The sequence below is a fragment of the Nerophis lumbriciformis genome, linkage group LG12 (genome assembly GCF_033978685.3).
Source record: "Nerophis lumbriciformis linkage group LG12, RoL_Nlum_v2.1, whole genome shotgun sequence".
In the NCBI taxonomy this organism is placed as follows: Eukaryota; Metazoa; Chordata; class Actinopteri; order Syngnathiformes; family Syngnathidae; genus Nerophis; species Nerophis lumbriciformis.
In genome coordinates, this window is record NC_084559.2 from 33,499,981 (window position 1) to 33,517,681 (window position 17,701).

The 17,701-nt window shown below is 40.8% G+C and overlaps 1 protein-coding gene across 2 annotated transcripts in view; it reads left to right on the forward strand.

Moving 5' to 3' along the window:
* The window catches only part of aifm3 (AIF family member 3), a 58,953-nt gene that overhangs the window by 17,001 nt on the left and 24,251 nt on the right, over positions 1 to 17,701 (forward strand). For both annotated transcript variants that reach the window (XM_061986422.1, XM_061986423.1), the window contains exon 2: positions 7,358 to 7,520. In XM_061986422.1, coding sequence (XP_061842406.1) covers positions 7,490 to 7,520 — 31 coding nt within the window. In that variant the 5' untranslated portion in view covers positions 7,358 to 7,489. The remainder of the gene's footprint in view (positions 1 to 7,357; positions 7,521 to 17,701) is intronic.

Genomic DNA, 17,701 nt, shown 5'->3' on the forward strand with positions numbered 1-17,701 from the left:
ACAGTGGGGATCTTTCCACTTCTCATTTGGAACTTTAAAAAGCACACATCTATTCAGCAAGGGACACTTTTTTCCTTCCTCCCTGAAGTTCAAGAACATTATATGTGCCCGGAATAGCAAGTAGCTCTTTCGTTTTTTTTACTTCACAAGGATAACTTGCTGGCTGATTGCTGCGTGTTGTGCGACACGACCTGCTCACATTCATAGCGGCCTGAGCTCTGTGGGGAGCAACTGTATGTATGTGAGGCTCAAATACCAGAGCTGCTAGAGATGTGAGCCTGATGTGGCAACAAAACAAGGGGCCCCTCGCTTCCCTTAAATGTGCTGTGTGACGAGGGAGTTAATAGGTATCGAAGTGCTGTTAATATTTAACTGTTTCCTTATGCAATATGCATTAACAAAGGTATCCATTCGTGACAAAATGTTCCCAATTAGCACGTTTGCTTCCTTATTACAAGCACAAACATGGCACAAAGATAAAGCAAAACAATTGTCGAGGTAATATTGACAGATGACACGAAAGCACTAAATGATGACTGATTGTATGACGCAAGATTGGGGGAAAAAACTATGGCATGCCACTGTTCTACTATATTATGGTTGTTAAATTCATTTTAAAGAAACTTACAAAATACTACTACGGCTACTTCTACTTCTATTACTTCTACTACCAAACAAGAAGAAAAAGAACAAGAAGAACAAGATGTCGAAGTAAAATAAGAAGAAAAACAAAATCTACAAGAAAAACAAGAAGTGGAAGTAGAAGAAGAACAATGGGAAGAACAAGAAGAAGAACAAAAAGAAGTAGAAGAAGAACAGCAAGAAGAACAAGTATAAGTAAAAGAAGAACAAGAAGAAGAACACAAAGAACAATAAGAAAAACAAGAGGAACATAAAAGAAGAAGAGGAACAATAAGAAAAAAAAGAAGACGAAGAACAAGAAGCAAAACAAGAAGAAAAATCAGAAGAAGAGGAGCAAGAAGACAAAGAAGAAGAAAAAGACAAAGAAAAACAAGAACAATAAAAAGAAGGACAAGAAGATAAAGAAGAACAAGAAGACAAAGAAGAAAAAGAGGAAAAAGAAGAAAAAAAAAAAGAAGAACAAGAATAACAAGAAGAAAAAGACAAAGAAGAACAAAAAGAACAATAAGAAAAACAAGAGGAACATAAAAGAAGAAGAGGAACAATAAGGAAAAAAAGAAGACAAAGAACAAGAAGCAAAACAAGAAGAAAAACCAGAAGAAGAGGAGCAAGAAGACAAAGAAGAAGAAAAAGACAATAAAGAACAAGAACAATAAAAAGCAGGACAAGAAGATAAAGAAGAACAAGAAGACAAAGAAGAAAAAGAAAAAGAAGAAAAAGAAGAACAAGAATAACAAGAAGAAAAAGACAAAGAAGAAGAAGACAAAAAAGTAGAAGACGACGATGAAAAAGAAGACCAAAAAGAAGAAAAAGAAGGCGGAGAAGAAGAAGAAGAAAAAGACGAAGAAGAATACAAAGGCAAAGAAGAAGAAGACGAAGAAAACGACAAAGAGAAAAAAGAAAAAGAAGAAAAAAGAAGACGTAGATAAGACAAAGAAGAAGATGAAGAAGTATTAGTATATAGATTAAAAAAACTGGACATGCTCACATTTTCCCAGTATTACAGCAGATCCTTGCCATTGAGAGGATTACGATCGGAGACCATAAAAATACACACACACACACACACATACATACAAATCTCATTTATCCCTTTCCAAACCTTCCGAATAGCTTGATTTGGGAACAACATTTGCAATAAAACACAGGCAGAATTACCATTAGGCAAACACAGGCAGTTGCGTAGGGCCTTGAGAAAAATAAAGAGTTAAAGTTTTATTAAAGTTTTTTACTATTTTAAAACAATTATTTATTTTTTGTCTTCAAATGTTTAATCAATCATGATTGTTTTTGACAGCTCCCCTTCCCTTCTCATGCAATCGACTATTCTATGCTACTGACTTGATTCCGCAAGACAGATCCAAACAAACCAGTTCCCCAAGTTGAGTGGAGAAAGCAAACAGTTTTTATTAAAACTACCCAAGATGTCAACTTTTTTCTCAGTGACACAGAATGTATGTGATCAACACAGCAAGATCTGCTGTCAGTGCAGGATGCAAGTGGACAGTGATGCTTTTCATCAAAGATGTGTGAGTATTAAAGTGTTCTAAATGGTAAAGTATTGTAACCGAGAGTCTGGCGAGATGAAGTACCGGTACAAGTTTGGGAGGTACTGTAGGACATTCAAAACCAATTTTTAAAGCCAACAGTCTGGTCTCGATCAAACACGGCCACCGTCAAGAGCTCTCTTTTTCCCACCAGTCACATAGTTTCAGCCTTCACAATAATCCTATCATCACACATCCGGTTCTAATGCGCTTACACTTTACTAAAAGTAAGTATCCTAACTTTCTATCAATTACAGTAAAATCGTTGGGATCAATGATACTCACCAAGCTTTAATAAGCAGCTCACATTGTAGGTTCACACAATAATTTACCTGTTTTTTTTTTGTATGTGGTATGTGGAGGGCCTCGTTTGCTTTTGGCCCCCAAGTGACTAAAAGTGAAGGTTGTAGTCATTAGATTAGATTCAGCTCCAGAATCCCAGTCCGTTCTACACTTTAGCCTGGTCATCAGGCTGGCGCAACATCCCCGATCCCGTGTGTTGTGGAGCTGCCTCCATCTCCCCCTAAAGCAGGTGTGGGCAATTCATTTTTACCGGGGGCCGCATGAGCAACCTGAGCACTGCTGGAAGGCCACACCGACAATATTTCAATTAAATTTTGCTCAAATTATTTTTGATATACCGTAAGATAAATAATAATAATAATAATAATAATTTAATTTAACCTAACTTAACTTTATACAAAAGCAGATTGCTTTTGATGGTTTTATTTTTAACACTGTCTTACACAACCCTTCCTGATGTATAATACAATGCAACAATGTCAATTTCTGTCACTTTATCCTGCATCCTCTTTAAAAGTCCGACATTTTTCCCCGTCAGATTTGGACAACCATCTGTTGTCACACCTGCCAGCTTGTCCCATTTCAGTCCTAACATGTCCAAACAACCTGTGGTTGTCTCTTTAATTGACTGCATGGCTGCCAGCTCCTCCGTGATTTGAAAGTCTGCAGTTATCCCACGTAAGAAGATGAGCAGCTGGGCGGTGTTACGTACATCGCAGCTCTCATCCAAAGCCAGCGAATAATTGTCAAAGTTGGCCGTTTTGTTCTTCAGCTGAAGCTCCAAGTTTCCAGCGATTGTCTCAACCCGCCTCGTTACAGTGCGTCGGGAGAGTGACACGTTCTCAAATGTGCCCCTCTTCTCCGGGCATATCAGCGCAACAGAGTCCAATAAGCATTCCTTAATAAACTCTCTGTCAGAAAACGCCTTACTTTTTCTAGCGATTTTGTGAGAAATTACGAAACTTGTCCTGATGGCTGCATCTCTGGGGGTGTGAAATTTGGCAAAAAGTCCTTGTTGAGTTTGCAGTTTTACCATCAACGCATCAGCCTCCCTTGCGTGTGCTTCATCAGACAGATTCCGGTATTTTTCCTCGTGCTTTGTCGTGTAGTGGCGATTAAAATTATATTCTTTAAACACAGCAACCTGTGTACCACAAATTAAGCCCACGGCTTTACCTTTAATTTCTGTAAAGAAATACTTGGCAGTCCATGTCTTGTTGAAAACATGGCATTCGTCATCAATTTTTCTCTTTTTAGCGTCTCGGGGATAACCGGGCATCACTTGTCGCTGTGCACCTTCACTCACAGGTTACACACGGACATACGCCCATAAATAACACTTTTCAAAATAAAAGCAGCACAGTTGTATTGCACGCACGACATAGATGTTTTTCTTAAATTTATTTTGTAATTTGTGATTGTCGCTGTTCACATTCACTCATAATCACGCACGCGCATACGTCCACACGGAAGTAATACAAATAACGCTTTTCAAAACAAAAGCAGCACCGTTGTATTGTACTCGACATAGATACTTTTTTGAATTTATTTTGTAATTTATGAGTGGCCTCACGCGGGCCGGACAGGGACGCACAAAGGGCCGGATGTGGCCCGCGGGCCGCCGAAAGCCCAGGTCTGCCCAAAAGCGACTAGCGATGGTACGTGGCTTCACACCATAATCCTCACTCCTTGCCTGATGTAATTCCAGTTATGATTTAAGACCATCTATTAACTTATCTTCACTGAGCTGCATGTTTTGAGGCCATATTGTAACAAAGTTGACTGGAGACCAGGGGTATTCATCGTTTTCTATGCAGGGATCCCAAAAAGTTAGATTAAATCAAATGAAACTGTCCTAAGGGTACCTTGTTAAACTGCTTTTTCTGAGGTGGAGGGTCGTGTTACAAAATTATAATTTTTTCTGATCCAAACACTTAAACGAAAACTAGCTGCGAGCTAAGAATAGGCTGTCGGCCAATCATAGGGATCCTGACAAAGCCTAGTAATTGGCATAGCAGTGTTAGGGGCAAGTCCTCCTTGTTGGACTGACAGGTGAATAAACCGGTGCCCTTCTTGAAAGAACTCCTGTGCGTCATTAAATGTGCGCATTGCTGACTGAAAGACCATTTGTATCCATGTATCCTCCACTTATCTGTTCACTACAGTGTGTTGGATCAATGTTGATGTGCATTTACATTTGTGGAAAATTTCAAGGTCAATATAAAAAAAATTACGACCCCCTGCAGTACTTCCTAGAACAGGGTCCAAATCCTGCCTGGCAATGACACCATACCGGCCCCGGAGTTCAGTTCAAAACTTGAGAGACAAACATTTTTGCAGTAAATGTCTAAAAACACCAGACTGCTCCTGTTGTATAAAGGAACTTGGACCCTTGTAAACACATTGTCAGATCCTTGCACTGACATTTGAACCTTGCTAGCGAACATAGCACACTGGAGTCCAAACTTGTGATTTAAATAACTGAGGCGTTCCTCAAAGCATCCCTTTATGTCCTCTCCTTTTTGGCAGTTTGATTTGTTTATAATGTAATTTATGTAACTTAGGTGTTCCTGTAGCTTGTTTGCCTCAGATGCAGTCAGTAGTCATTTGTTCAACTTCTTCAGTTGCACTAATGGTGTTCCTCAAGGTTCCATTATTTTGTCCTCTCTTTTTCATCGTTTGGCCCACGAGTTCAGTTAAAAAAACCTTGTTAGAGACTCAACATTTTTCTGCAGCTTCTCAAAACACTTTTGAGATGAGCACTAGAGATGATCTTTGACTAGCTTTTTTGCAGAAGGCCTGTAAAACAGCAGTGTAACTCAATTTTGTTGAATACCCATGCCTTAGGGCAGTGCTTCTCAAACATTTTCTGTTACGGCCGCCCTAGGAAGAAGATCATATTTCGCACCCCCCCACTCTCCACCATAACTATAAATAGTATAATTTGTCCATAACATTTTTATAACTATACCTCTGCATAACATTTAAACTTATTAACATTAATGGAAACAACACGCCGGACTTTCCTTGTCACCGTGGTTACAGTGAAGCTTCATCATACTTTTGTATGGCAAAAAAAAGCATGTTTCCGAGGTCACACGCGACCCCTCTGGCATTGCACTGTGCCCCCCCCCCAGAGGGGCCTACTCCACTATTTGAGAAAAACTGCCTTAGGGGGACGTGGACTTGCTGTTGAAAACCTCCACTATAGATGATAGCTGTATCAACACACTCAGGGCGCTGCCAGCTTAGACTGGTGTCACATAGTTACAATGCAATTTTTATTTTCATTAATATTGTCAAAGTTAACATGACATTAATCACATAAAATATCTCATTATTCATGTATAAATGCAGATTATTAGCGCAGTTTATTTTGAGCTAAGGGTGCACAAAAAAATCGATTCACATTGGGATTGCGATTTTTATTCATCTCGATTCTAAATCGATTAAAAATGTTCAAAAATCCATAAAATATTTGTTTTTTTGGGTTTTTTTTTAATTTAAGATTGTCAAAGTTAACACGTGATTAATCACAAAAAAATATCTAATTTTTCCTGTATAAACGCAGATTATTAGCGCAGTTTATTTTGAGCTAGGGTGCACAAAGATATCCATTCACATTTGGATCGCGATTTTTATTCATCTCGATTAAAAATGTTCAAAAATCCATTACAAATTTTATTTTATTTTTTTAAATTAAGATTGTCGAAGCTAATATGTGATTAATCACAAAAAACATTTCAATCATACTTAAACACAAATTATTAGTGCAGTTTATTTTTGAGCTAAGGGTGCACATAAAAATGTATTCACATTCAGATCGCCATTTTTATTCATCTCGATTCTAAATCGATTAAAAATTTTCAAAAATGAACCTAAAACTTTTTTTTTTTAATTTTTTTTATTCAAGATTGTCAAAGTTAACACGTGTGATTGATCACAAAAAATATCTCATTAATGTACACTGTACATTTCATGATTCTTAATAATGCATATTTAGAAATGATTACCAGCTATAGGTAAGAGTTGTATTTTCTTTGGAAAAAAGACTGCCTATTATTCTAGATATTTTAACAGCAATCTGTTAATTTGCTGGATCGCAAATGCTCACCCAAAGATATGCAGAGATTCACTATACAGTATAGCATAAATAATTCATTTTACAGTTACAAGGACTATAAAACGACAGCAAATTAATTTAAGCTATACGTAAACTGGCAGCAGATGACAGTGGCATTTACAAAAACACATGACTACAACAATATTCTAATGAATAACCCTCTAAATAAATTCGATCTTTGAACCTCTGTTCATTTTCTTAATGGGTTAGTTAATAAACTTCAACCAGTTTTGATTTGAAAGACAATGTCATTTGTCTGTCTATTATGACAGGCTGTCTCATTAGTTTAAAAACACACTGACACTAAATTGTTGTTGAAATTAGTGTGGGAAATGTGGTACAACTTGTAAAATGGTATAACAAAAATATCTTATAAAAGATAAAACTTACAGAGGTGCTGGTGTGTCAAGTCTTCGAAACATTGTAAACAAAATAGTATTGTCTGTATGGTTGTACAGTAGACAACTACAATGTATATTACAGGACACTTGGATTTTCGCATGCAATAAAAGCATCAAGCCTGTGTTGATAATTGTGTAAAATGTTGGTCATTTATCTTTTGGAAAAAATGTATACATTTAAAATGACATTCTTCGAGGAAAAGTGCATGTGCAGTAAAATCTAATGTACTGTATATTAATGGTAAACAATGTGCTTATTGTCTTTACTGTACAAGGTAGCATGTGAGAATATGCAAAGATGTCGCGTGTTGTTGGTGTGATGCTCTCGTGTATCCATGCAGGCTATGAGGAAGAATTGATGTGTACGATGTCCAGCGTAGACCTGCAGGGTCACATACCTCCACTTCTGTGACGTTACTACACCCGAGGAGTTAGAGGCCTCTTCCTCGTTGTACTTCCATCCCAGGCCCACCATGGGAGGATGCTTCTCCAAACCCAAACCAGGTGACAAACTCTCTTTCGCAGAGCTGCACAATTTAAATGGATACAAAACACAAAGCGTCTTTACGAAGTAATAAATAAGTAAACATTATAACCATCAGCTCCTCTCTGAGCTGCCACCTTAACGTGGTAGAGGAGTTTGCGTGTCCCAATGATCCTAGGAGCTATGTTGTCCGGGGGCTTTATGCCCCCTGGTAGGGTCTCCCAAGACAAACTGGTCCTAGGTGAGGGATCCGACAAAGAGCATCTCGAAGACCTCCATGAAGAATAAAAATAAAGGACCCAGATTTCCCTCGCCCGGACGCGGGTCACCGGGGCCCCCCCCTGGAGCCAGGCCCGGAGGCGGGGCACGATGGCGAGCGCCTGGTGGCTGGGCCTGTCCCCATGGGGCCCGAAGAGGCAACGTGGGTCCCCCCTCTAATGGGCTCACCACCCATAGCAGGGGCCATAGAGGTCGGGTGCAGTGTGAGCTGGGCGGAAGCCGAAGGCAGGGCACTTGGCGGTCCGATCCTCGGCTACAGAAGCTAGCTCTTGGGACGTGAAACGTCACCTCGCTGGGGGGGAAGGAGCCTGAGCTAGTGCGCGAGGTCTAGAAGTTCCGGCTAGATATAGTCGGACACACTTCGACGCACAGCAAGAGCTCTGGAACCAGTTCTCTCGAGAGGGGCTGGACTCTCTTCCACTCTGGCGTTGCCGGCAATGAGAGGCGGCGGGCTGGGGTGGCAATTCTTGTTGCCCCCCGGCTCAGAGCCTGCACGTTGGAGTTCAACCCGGTGGACGAGAGGGTAGCTTCCCTCCGCCTTCGGATGGGGGGACGGGTCCTGACTGTGGTTTGCGCTTACGCGCCAAACGGCAGCTCAGAGTACCCACCCTTTTTGGATTCGCTCGAGGGAGTACTTGAGAGTGCTCCCCCGGGTGATTCCCTCGTTCTACTGGGGGACTTCAATGCTCATGTTGGCAGCGACAGTGAAACCTGGAGAGGTGTGATTGGGAAGAATGGCCGCCCGGATCTGAACCCGAGTGGTGTTTTGTTATTGGACTTTTGTGCCCGTCACAGATTGTCCATAATGAACACCATGTTCAAACATAAGGGTGTCCATATGTGCACTTGGCACCAGGACACCCTAGGCCGCAGTTCCATGATCGACTTTGTAGTTGTGTCATCGGATTTGCGGCCTCATGTTTTGGACACTCGGGTGAAGACAGGGGCGAAGCTTTCAACCGATCACCACCTGGTGGTGAGTTGGCTGCGATGGTGGGGGAGGATGCCGGACAGACCTGGCAGGCCCAAACGCATTGTGAGGGTTTGCTGGGAACGTCTGGCAGAGTCTCCTGTCAGAGAGAGTTTCAATTCCCACCTCCGGAAGAACTTTGAACATGTCATGAGGGAGGTGCTGGACATTGAGTCCGAGTGGACCATGTTCCGCGCCTCTATTGTCGAGGCAGCTGAATGGAGCTGTGGCCGCAAGGTAGTTGGTGCTTGTCGTGGCGGTAATCCTAGAACCCGTTGGTGGACACCGGCGGTGAGGGATGCCGTCAAGCTGAAGAAGGAGTCCTATCGGGTTCTTTTGGCTCATAGGACTCCTGAGGCAGCGGACAGGTACCGACAGGCCAAGCGGTGTGCGGCTTCAGCGGTTGCTGAGGCAAAAACTCGGACATGGGAGGAGTTCGGGGAAGCCATGGAAAACGACTTCCGGACGGCTTCGAAGCGATTCTGGACCACCATCCGCCGCCTCAGGAGGGGAAAGCAGTGCACTATCAACACCGTGTATGGTGAGGATGGGGTTCTGCTGACCTCGACTGCGGATGTTGTGGATTGGTGGGGAGAATACTTCGAAGACCTCCTCAATCCCACCAACATGTCTTCCTATGAGGAAGCAGTGCCTGGGGAATCTGTGGTGGGCTCTTCTATTTCTGGGGCTGAAGTTGCTGAGGTAGTTAAAAAGCTCCAAGGGTGGATGAGATCCGCCCGGAGTTCCTTAAGGCTCTGGATGCTGTGGGGCTGTCTTGGTTGACAAGACTCTGCAGCATCGCGTGGACATAGGGGGCGGTACCTCTGGATTGGCAGACCGGGGTGGTGGTTCCTCTCTTTAAGAAGGGGAACCGGAGGGTGTGTTCTAACTATCGTGGGATCACACTCCTCAGCCTTCCCGGTAAGGCCTATTCAGGTGTACTGGAGAGGAGGCTACGCCGGATAGTCGAACCTCGGATTCAGGAGGAACAGTGTGGTTTTCGTCCTGGTCGTGGAACTGTGGACCAGCTCTATACTCTCGGCAGGGTCCTTGAGGGTGCATGGAAGTTTGACCAACCAGTCTACATGTGCTTTGTGGACTTGGAGAAGGCATTCGACCGTGTCCCTCGGGAAGTCCTGTGGGGAGTGCTCAGAGAGTATGGGGTATCGGACTGTCTGATTTTGGCGGTCTGCTCCCTGTATGATCAGTGTCAGAGCTTGGTCCGCATTGCCGGCAGTAAGTCGGACACGTTTCCAGTGAGGGTTGGACTCCGCCAAGGCTGCCCTTTGTCACCGATTCTGTTCATAACTTTTATGGACAGAATTTCTAGGCGCAGTCAAGGCGTTGAGGGGATCCGGTTTGGTGGCTGCAGGATTAGGTCTCTGCTTTTTGCAGATGATGTGGTCCTGATGGCTTCATCTGGCCAGGATCTTCAGCTCTCGCTGGATCGGTTCGCAGCCGAGTGTGAAGCGACTGGGATGAGAATCAGCACCTCCAAGTCCGAGTCCATGGTTCTCGCTCGGAAAAGGGTGGAGTGCCATCTCCGGGTTGGGGAGGAGACCCTGCCCCAAGTGGAGGAGTTCAAGTACCTCGGAGTCTTGTTCACGAGTGAGGGAAGAGTGGATCGTGAGATCGACAGGCGGATCGGTGCGGCATCTTCAGTAATGCGGACGCTGTATCGATCCGTTGTGGTGAAGAAGTAGCTGAGCCGGAAAGCAAAGCTCTCAATTTACCGGTCGATCTACGTTCCCATCCTCACCTATGGTCATGAGCTTTGGGTTATGACCGAAAGGACAAGATCACGGGTACAAGCGGACGAAATGAGTTTCCTCCGCCGGGTGGCAGGGCTCTCCCTTAGAGATAGGGTGAGAAGCTCTGTCATCCGGGGGGAGCTCAAAGTAAAGCTGCTGCTCCTCCACATCGAGAGGAGCCAGATGAGGTGGTTCGGGCATCTGGTCAGGATGCCACCCGATCGCCTCCCTCGGGGGGTGTTTAGGGCACGTCCGACCGGTAGGAGGCCACGGGGAAGACCCAGGACACGTTGGGAAGACTATGTCTCCCGGCTGGCCTGGGAACGCCTCGGGATCCCTCGGGAGGAGCTGGACGAAGTGGCTGGGGAGAGGGAAGTCTGGGCTTCCCTGCTTAGGCTGTTGCCCCCGCGACCCGACCTCGGATAAGCGGAAGAAGATGGATGGATGGATATAACCATCAGGGAGGTTTTAACTTAAAACATGTTTTAATTGAGGTTGTAGTTTGCAGTGGTGAAGAACTGGACTGCATCATACCAACACTAAAATTTTGATACATTGATGTAGAGTAGGTTGAAACTGTAAGACAGGGGTCCAAACTCAATTTACCCAGGGGCCACTGAAGATAGAGTCATGGTAAGGCTGGGCCTCACAAAGTGTTTACTTCCAAATCATGTTTTAACCTTGGGAATGTATTTGTTCACTACTTCTACCTCCAGCTATTGTGACGCTCAGCTATGGTAGGCATTTTAAATGTAACATTTCATTTAAAATTGCTTATTTTGACAGCATTGAGTTCCCTGCTTGCTTACAGGAAGTTGCTCTTTGTGTTGCTCAATGTGTGTTTGTTGTGCAGTTGTCATTTTTGTGTCTGCATTTTTATTGTGTTTAGTATCTTGTAGGATTCAATACAACATATTTAACTATTAGCCACCTAAGGGTGCACGGGCCACAGTACACTAAACTCTAAAGTTAAGGAGAAGGTCAGAAAATATGGGCCAGCTAAGTTTGAGACCGCTGCTGTAAGAGAATGGACAAACTTTAATCATCACAATCGTTGCATTGGTTTAGCTTTTGTTTGGTTTTTTTGTTCTTTATATTAAGCAGAACACTAAACACAGGCCGCATTAAATCCTGATCGTTCCCATGTGTGGACTAACATTTTAGCTGACAATGTTTTTTTTCTTTTATAACTTGTCCTTTGGTGCTGAGACAAGCGATAGTATGCAGAGCTTTTGACATTTTTAGATAAATAATGGATTTAGTTATTTGGCGTGACACTGTGTACTGTCACATAACTCTTTTTCTACTTAGTCAAGTCAGATAACAGCACAGAAATGGGTATGTGAACGTGTATATCTATCTTATAAATGAAGACTATATGTTCCAGGGGTAGTGACTCTATCCGCTGGTAGTCACTTCGGAAGCCATTTATTTCCATTTTGACTCATCTTCACACTGGGTTATGTGTTTGGGTTTATGTCCAGCCCACTCTGCTTGCTCTATATAGTGTTGTACGGGGGAGGAATTTTAATGCTATTGCGGCATCTTACGCAAGAGGATTACTACACGTATACTGAAACATGCATATTAAAATAGGACACTGGTGTTTAGCTATTGTTTATATTACAAACGTTTGTATAAATAATATATATATATATATATATATATATATATATATATATATATATATATATATAAACAATGTATACTGTATAAATAACATGCATATGTACAGTATATACATATATACACACATATATATATACATATGTGAGTATATATGCATATATATACACACATATGTATATATACAGTATATATACCTGTATGTATAGATACACACACACATATATATATACCGGTATATATATATATATATATATATATATATATATATATATATATATATATATATATATACACATATGTATATACACACACATATATGTCGTATATATATATATATATATATATCTATATATCCATCCATCCATCCATTTTCTACCGCTTGTCCCTTTTGGGGTCACGGGGGATGCTGTAGCCTATCTCAGCTGCACACGGGCGAAAGGCGGGGTACAACCTGGACAAGTCAAGACCTCATCACAGGGCTAACACAGATAGACAGACAACATTCACACTCACATTCACACACTAGGGCTAATTTAGTGTTGCCAATCAACCTATCCCCAGGTGCATGTCTTTGGAGGTGGGAGGAAGCCGGAGTACCCGGAGGGAACCCACGCAGTCACGGGGAGAACCCGGGATTGAACTCCGGACCTTCGTATTGTGAGGCACATGCACTAACCCCTGTTTCACCGTATATATATATATATTAAATATACATATATATATATACAGTACATATATATATATATATACTATATAGTATATATATATTAAATATACATATATATGTACATATATGTATGTGTGGGGAAAAAAATCACAAGACTATTTCATCTCTACAGGCCTGTTTCATGAGGGGGTTCCCTCAATCATCAGGAGATTTTAATGGGAGCATTCACATACCATGGTTTATATAGGGCACAGAGTGGGTGGGTACAGGCTGGCGTAGGTTCGTGGTGATTGGCTCATGTGTTACCTAGGAGGTGTTTCCGTCTGTGGCGGCATGCTGTTACAATTTCGCTGCGCTTGTTGAGGGATGACAGGTCTGGACGGTAAATAATAAACAGTTTCTCTTTCAAGCATAGGTTGCATCTTTTATTACCACTATTGTAAAGTGTGCTGGATGCAAGAATTTGCCATGTTATTGAATATTCAACATTATTGTCTTTGAGGTCCCAAATGTGTTTGCTGAGTTCTGTGGTATTCCGCAGGTTTTGGTTCCTGAAAGAAGCCTTGTGATTGTTCCATCTGGTTTTGAATTCTCCCTCGGTTAATCCTACATATGTGTCGGATGTGTTAATGTCCTTGCGTGTTACCTTAGATTGGTAGACAACTGATGTTTGTAAGCACCCCCCGTTGAGAGGGCAATCAGGTTTCTTTCGGCAGTTACAGCCTTTGTACATATTGTAGCGTCCCGGAAGAGTTGGTGTTGCAAGGGATTGTGGGTATTGGTTCTGTTGTGTTTATGTTGTGTTGCGGTGCGGATGTTCTCCAGAAATGTGTTTGTCGTTCTTGTTTGGTGTGGATTCACAGTGTGGTGCATGTTTGTGAATGTTGATGTTGTTTTATAGGGCCACCCTCAGTGTGATAGGTGTGGCTGTTGACTAAGTATGCTTTGCGTTCACTTGTGTGGGTGTGTATTTGAAATTGACGTGATCATTAAAAGTACAAATGATCGCACATTGCGTCAGCAATTCTTGACTTTTTACAGCAAAGACGTTTGTCAAACCCATCCAACGCTACAATATGTACATATATATATACAGTACATAATTATATATATTATATAGTATATACATATATATATTATATATATCAAATATACATATATATATATACATATAAATATTGTATATATATATATATATATATATATTTTTTTTTTTTTAAGCGATAGGCTTTAATGCCTAACTGTAATATGCCATTTCTGCAGAAATTGCATGTGAATGCTGAAACACTGAACCCAAACTGAAATGCTAACGGGCAGCGCGCCGGCTAAATAGCGATGATTTACTAAATATAAAACTTCAAGGCGCGTAGCAGCAAAACTAGCTAAAATGCTAACATTCAGCATGTTTCAATTACGAAGTTATATGACTATGAGGTGTACGGCTGCAAAATTAACCAATAAAGTCACATTGCTAACGTTAGCATGCTGGCATGTCACTGACATTAGCTTTGATGGTGGAACGGTTTAAATTGGCTGAAAAATGCGGGAAGTCGTCGAAAGAAAAAAGGGTGGACATATTGCAATTTTAAATGCGGAAATTCCAAACAAACAGGGAATTTTTGGAACCGGTAACATTGTTGGTTTGTCCAGGATGAGTGGAGTGTGTTGATAGTGGAATGGTGTGACTCGGTTAAGAAATGGAGGAATTGTGCAGGTTGCAAAATTGTCCAATCATTTTTATTGGAGAAAAAACCTCGGAAAACGAGGAATTCTGGGAAAACTGGGAATTTTGTGTCATGAACTAGCTGAACATTTTGATAGTTGATGAAAACATGATAGTTGATGCTGCATTTTCATGAAACATGGCGAATGCATCCCATGTTGGTGGTGAAGTGGAAAAAAGGGATTAATTATCTGTATAAACAAGACAGCACAAAAGCACTCGTTCTGTCTGACCTCCCAACTAACTGACACAAAAACTGATGTTTCTTTTAAGCAGACTAACTGCCGCAGTGTCAGGAGTCTCTTCAACTCTAAAAATCATTTACTTTCATTTCCCCAGCCATTGCCCACGCTGTTATGATTTTCCATTACTTTTAATTAAGACTTACTCAGTGGGACAACATTCCAGCCAGATTACTGTGTGTAAGACCTGGACAATCAGCACATTTTCAAATCCAAACAGATAGAGCCTGCTGGAGTTGCGCCCATAGTTTCATATGCAGTAATGAAAACTCAAACAGCGCAATATATGGCATCAAAGTGCAATACATGTCAGCAAAACCACCAGTTACCAAGATCCCAAATATATGTTTAATGCTAACTTCCTATGTATATTTTCTATGTATATTTTTGTACCTGTACTATACTTTCTTAACACATCCCTATTTTTTAACATATCTTGGGTCAACTTTAATTCTACATATATAGTATTTATTTTAAAATCTCCTCAAGCTGCTAGAAAGTGAAGTGGAACTCTAAACCAAGTTTCATTGTATTATGTGTGCAATGACAATAAAATCATCTAATTTAATATAGGGTCTAAATTAAAATGTTCACGGCACTGTTTCATTGTTAGAAAATGTGATCACATTTTTAATTGAATTATGTGTGGATATTGTCCTCAATCTTTGCATTAAGGAAGAAATCACATCGTTCATATTAGGCTTGTACGGTATACCGGTACTACTATAGTATCGCAGTACTAATGAATCAAAAACGGTACTATACTGTTTGAAAAGTACCGGTTCGCCTTTTTTTTTTTTTTTTCCAGGCATGACGGCGCGTCGTCGTCACGTCATGACATTGCTGGTTTTACGAGCAAAGGAGCATGTTCGGCAGCGCACAATCACGGAGTACTTGCAAGCAGACACAGTGTGTAGACAGTAAAAGGGAGAACAGACGCATTTTGGCTTAAAAACTAACGATAAAGATGAAGCTATAACACTGAAACACCCTCAGGAAGAGGTGCTTTAAAACATGGCCAGCGAGTTAGCGGCTAATGTCCATCCGCAATCGGCAGTGTTTTAGCTACTTCTAAATCACTAATCCTTGCCTCCATAGCGACAAATAAAGTAAGTTTCTTACAAGTATCATCCCTGCAGGACGAGGAATAGCTAAACATGTTTCACTCCACACCGTCACAATGTAAACAAACGCCATGGGTGGAGCTACACCTAACATCCACTGTAATGATACCAAGTACAAGAGCGTATCTAGTCGATACTACTGTGATTACATCGATATTTTTTATCGTCACAAAATATATATTTTTTTTAAATTTACATTCATAAACACAGGAAATATGTCCCTGGACACATGAGAACTTAAATTATGACCAATGTATGATCCTGTAACGACTTGGTATCGGATCGATACCTAAATTTGAGGTATCATCCAAAACTAATGTAAAGTATCAAACAACAGAAGAATGAGTGATTATTACATTTTAGCAGAAGTGTAGATAGAACATGTTGAAACGGAAAATAACCAGATATTAACAGTAAATGAACAAGTTGATTAATAATACATTTTTTACAGCTTGTTCTTTATCATTTTGATAAAATAATAGAATGGAAAATGACACAATATGTTACTGCATATGTCAGCAGACAAATTAGGAGCCTTTGTTTGTTCACTTACTACTAAAAGACAAGTTGTCTTGTATGTTCACTATTTTATTTAAGGAAAAAATTGTTCTTCGATTGCAATACCAAACAGATAATTAATGTACCTAAATGTACCCTAAATGGCCTATAATGCCATTTTGTGGTCCCCTTTATTTAGAAAAGTATTGAAAAGTATCGAAATACATTTTGGTACCGGTACTAAAATATTGGTATCAAGACAACCCTAGTTCATATTTAGTTTGCTAAATTGTACTATATTATCATTATAATGACATTTAGATAATACAATTCAAATTGAAATAGATTTAATTTAAATATATAAATATTTTAGGGCTGTCAAAAATTAATGTATTAATACGGATTCATCTGTTATTATTAATGTTATTAAAACATGTAATGCCATTAACGCATCGGCTGCGAATAATTCCTCAAAATCCCTAAACGTCTCTGGCAATGCACTTCAGGCAGTTTTTCCAAGTAGTTTTACTGTCACAAATGTGCAGTTGATCTGGTAGTGACAGGATGCGGTCAATGTGATCTCTTCATCGGAAATATGAGTACAAAGAAAACATGACTGAACAGTCATGAAAAGTACGATGTACATTCTGTAGAACAAGGGCCTCATGTTCAGAGAGTTGCGTGGCTTTCCTACGAAATATGGACGTACGATCAAATCCAGGAAATGGCGTACGTCAGTAAAACTTCAGATGTATGAAAGTGTTCGCACGCAAAAATCCAAGCATATTCCTTTGTTACATCACAATCTACTTGGAATCGACCGCAGACGTCTGCTTGGCATGGCACGCCCAGACCACGTTCCCTTATAAATATGCAAATCATATTTAAAGTAGCCATGCAGCCAGATATAGGCTAAAAATAAATTTAAAAAAAAGGTCGGGCATCAGGAACAAAGTAAAGAAGAAAATGGATGTACATCGCAAAAAAAGACCAGCTTTCGAAAAGATAATCGCTAACACTGTCCCCTTCTTTCGCCGCAACGTCAGTTTAGATACATCTCGTACCTTTGCAGTGAAACAGGCTGTACAACAGGTTTTTGTGCATACGCAAACTTTGTACATGAGGCCCCAGGGGTCTTAACCAGAAAATATAATGACCCTGAGCTATGGTAAGCCTTAAGTCATTATGAATTTGAAATTGTATGTAAAAACTTAATATTTTGCAAGACGCAAAGTGCATATACAGTAAAACATTGATTTACAAATCCCTCTATTTGCGAACTTTTCAATTTACAAATTTTTAAATCGAGCCAAATATG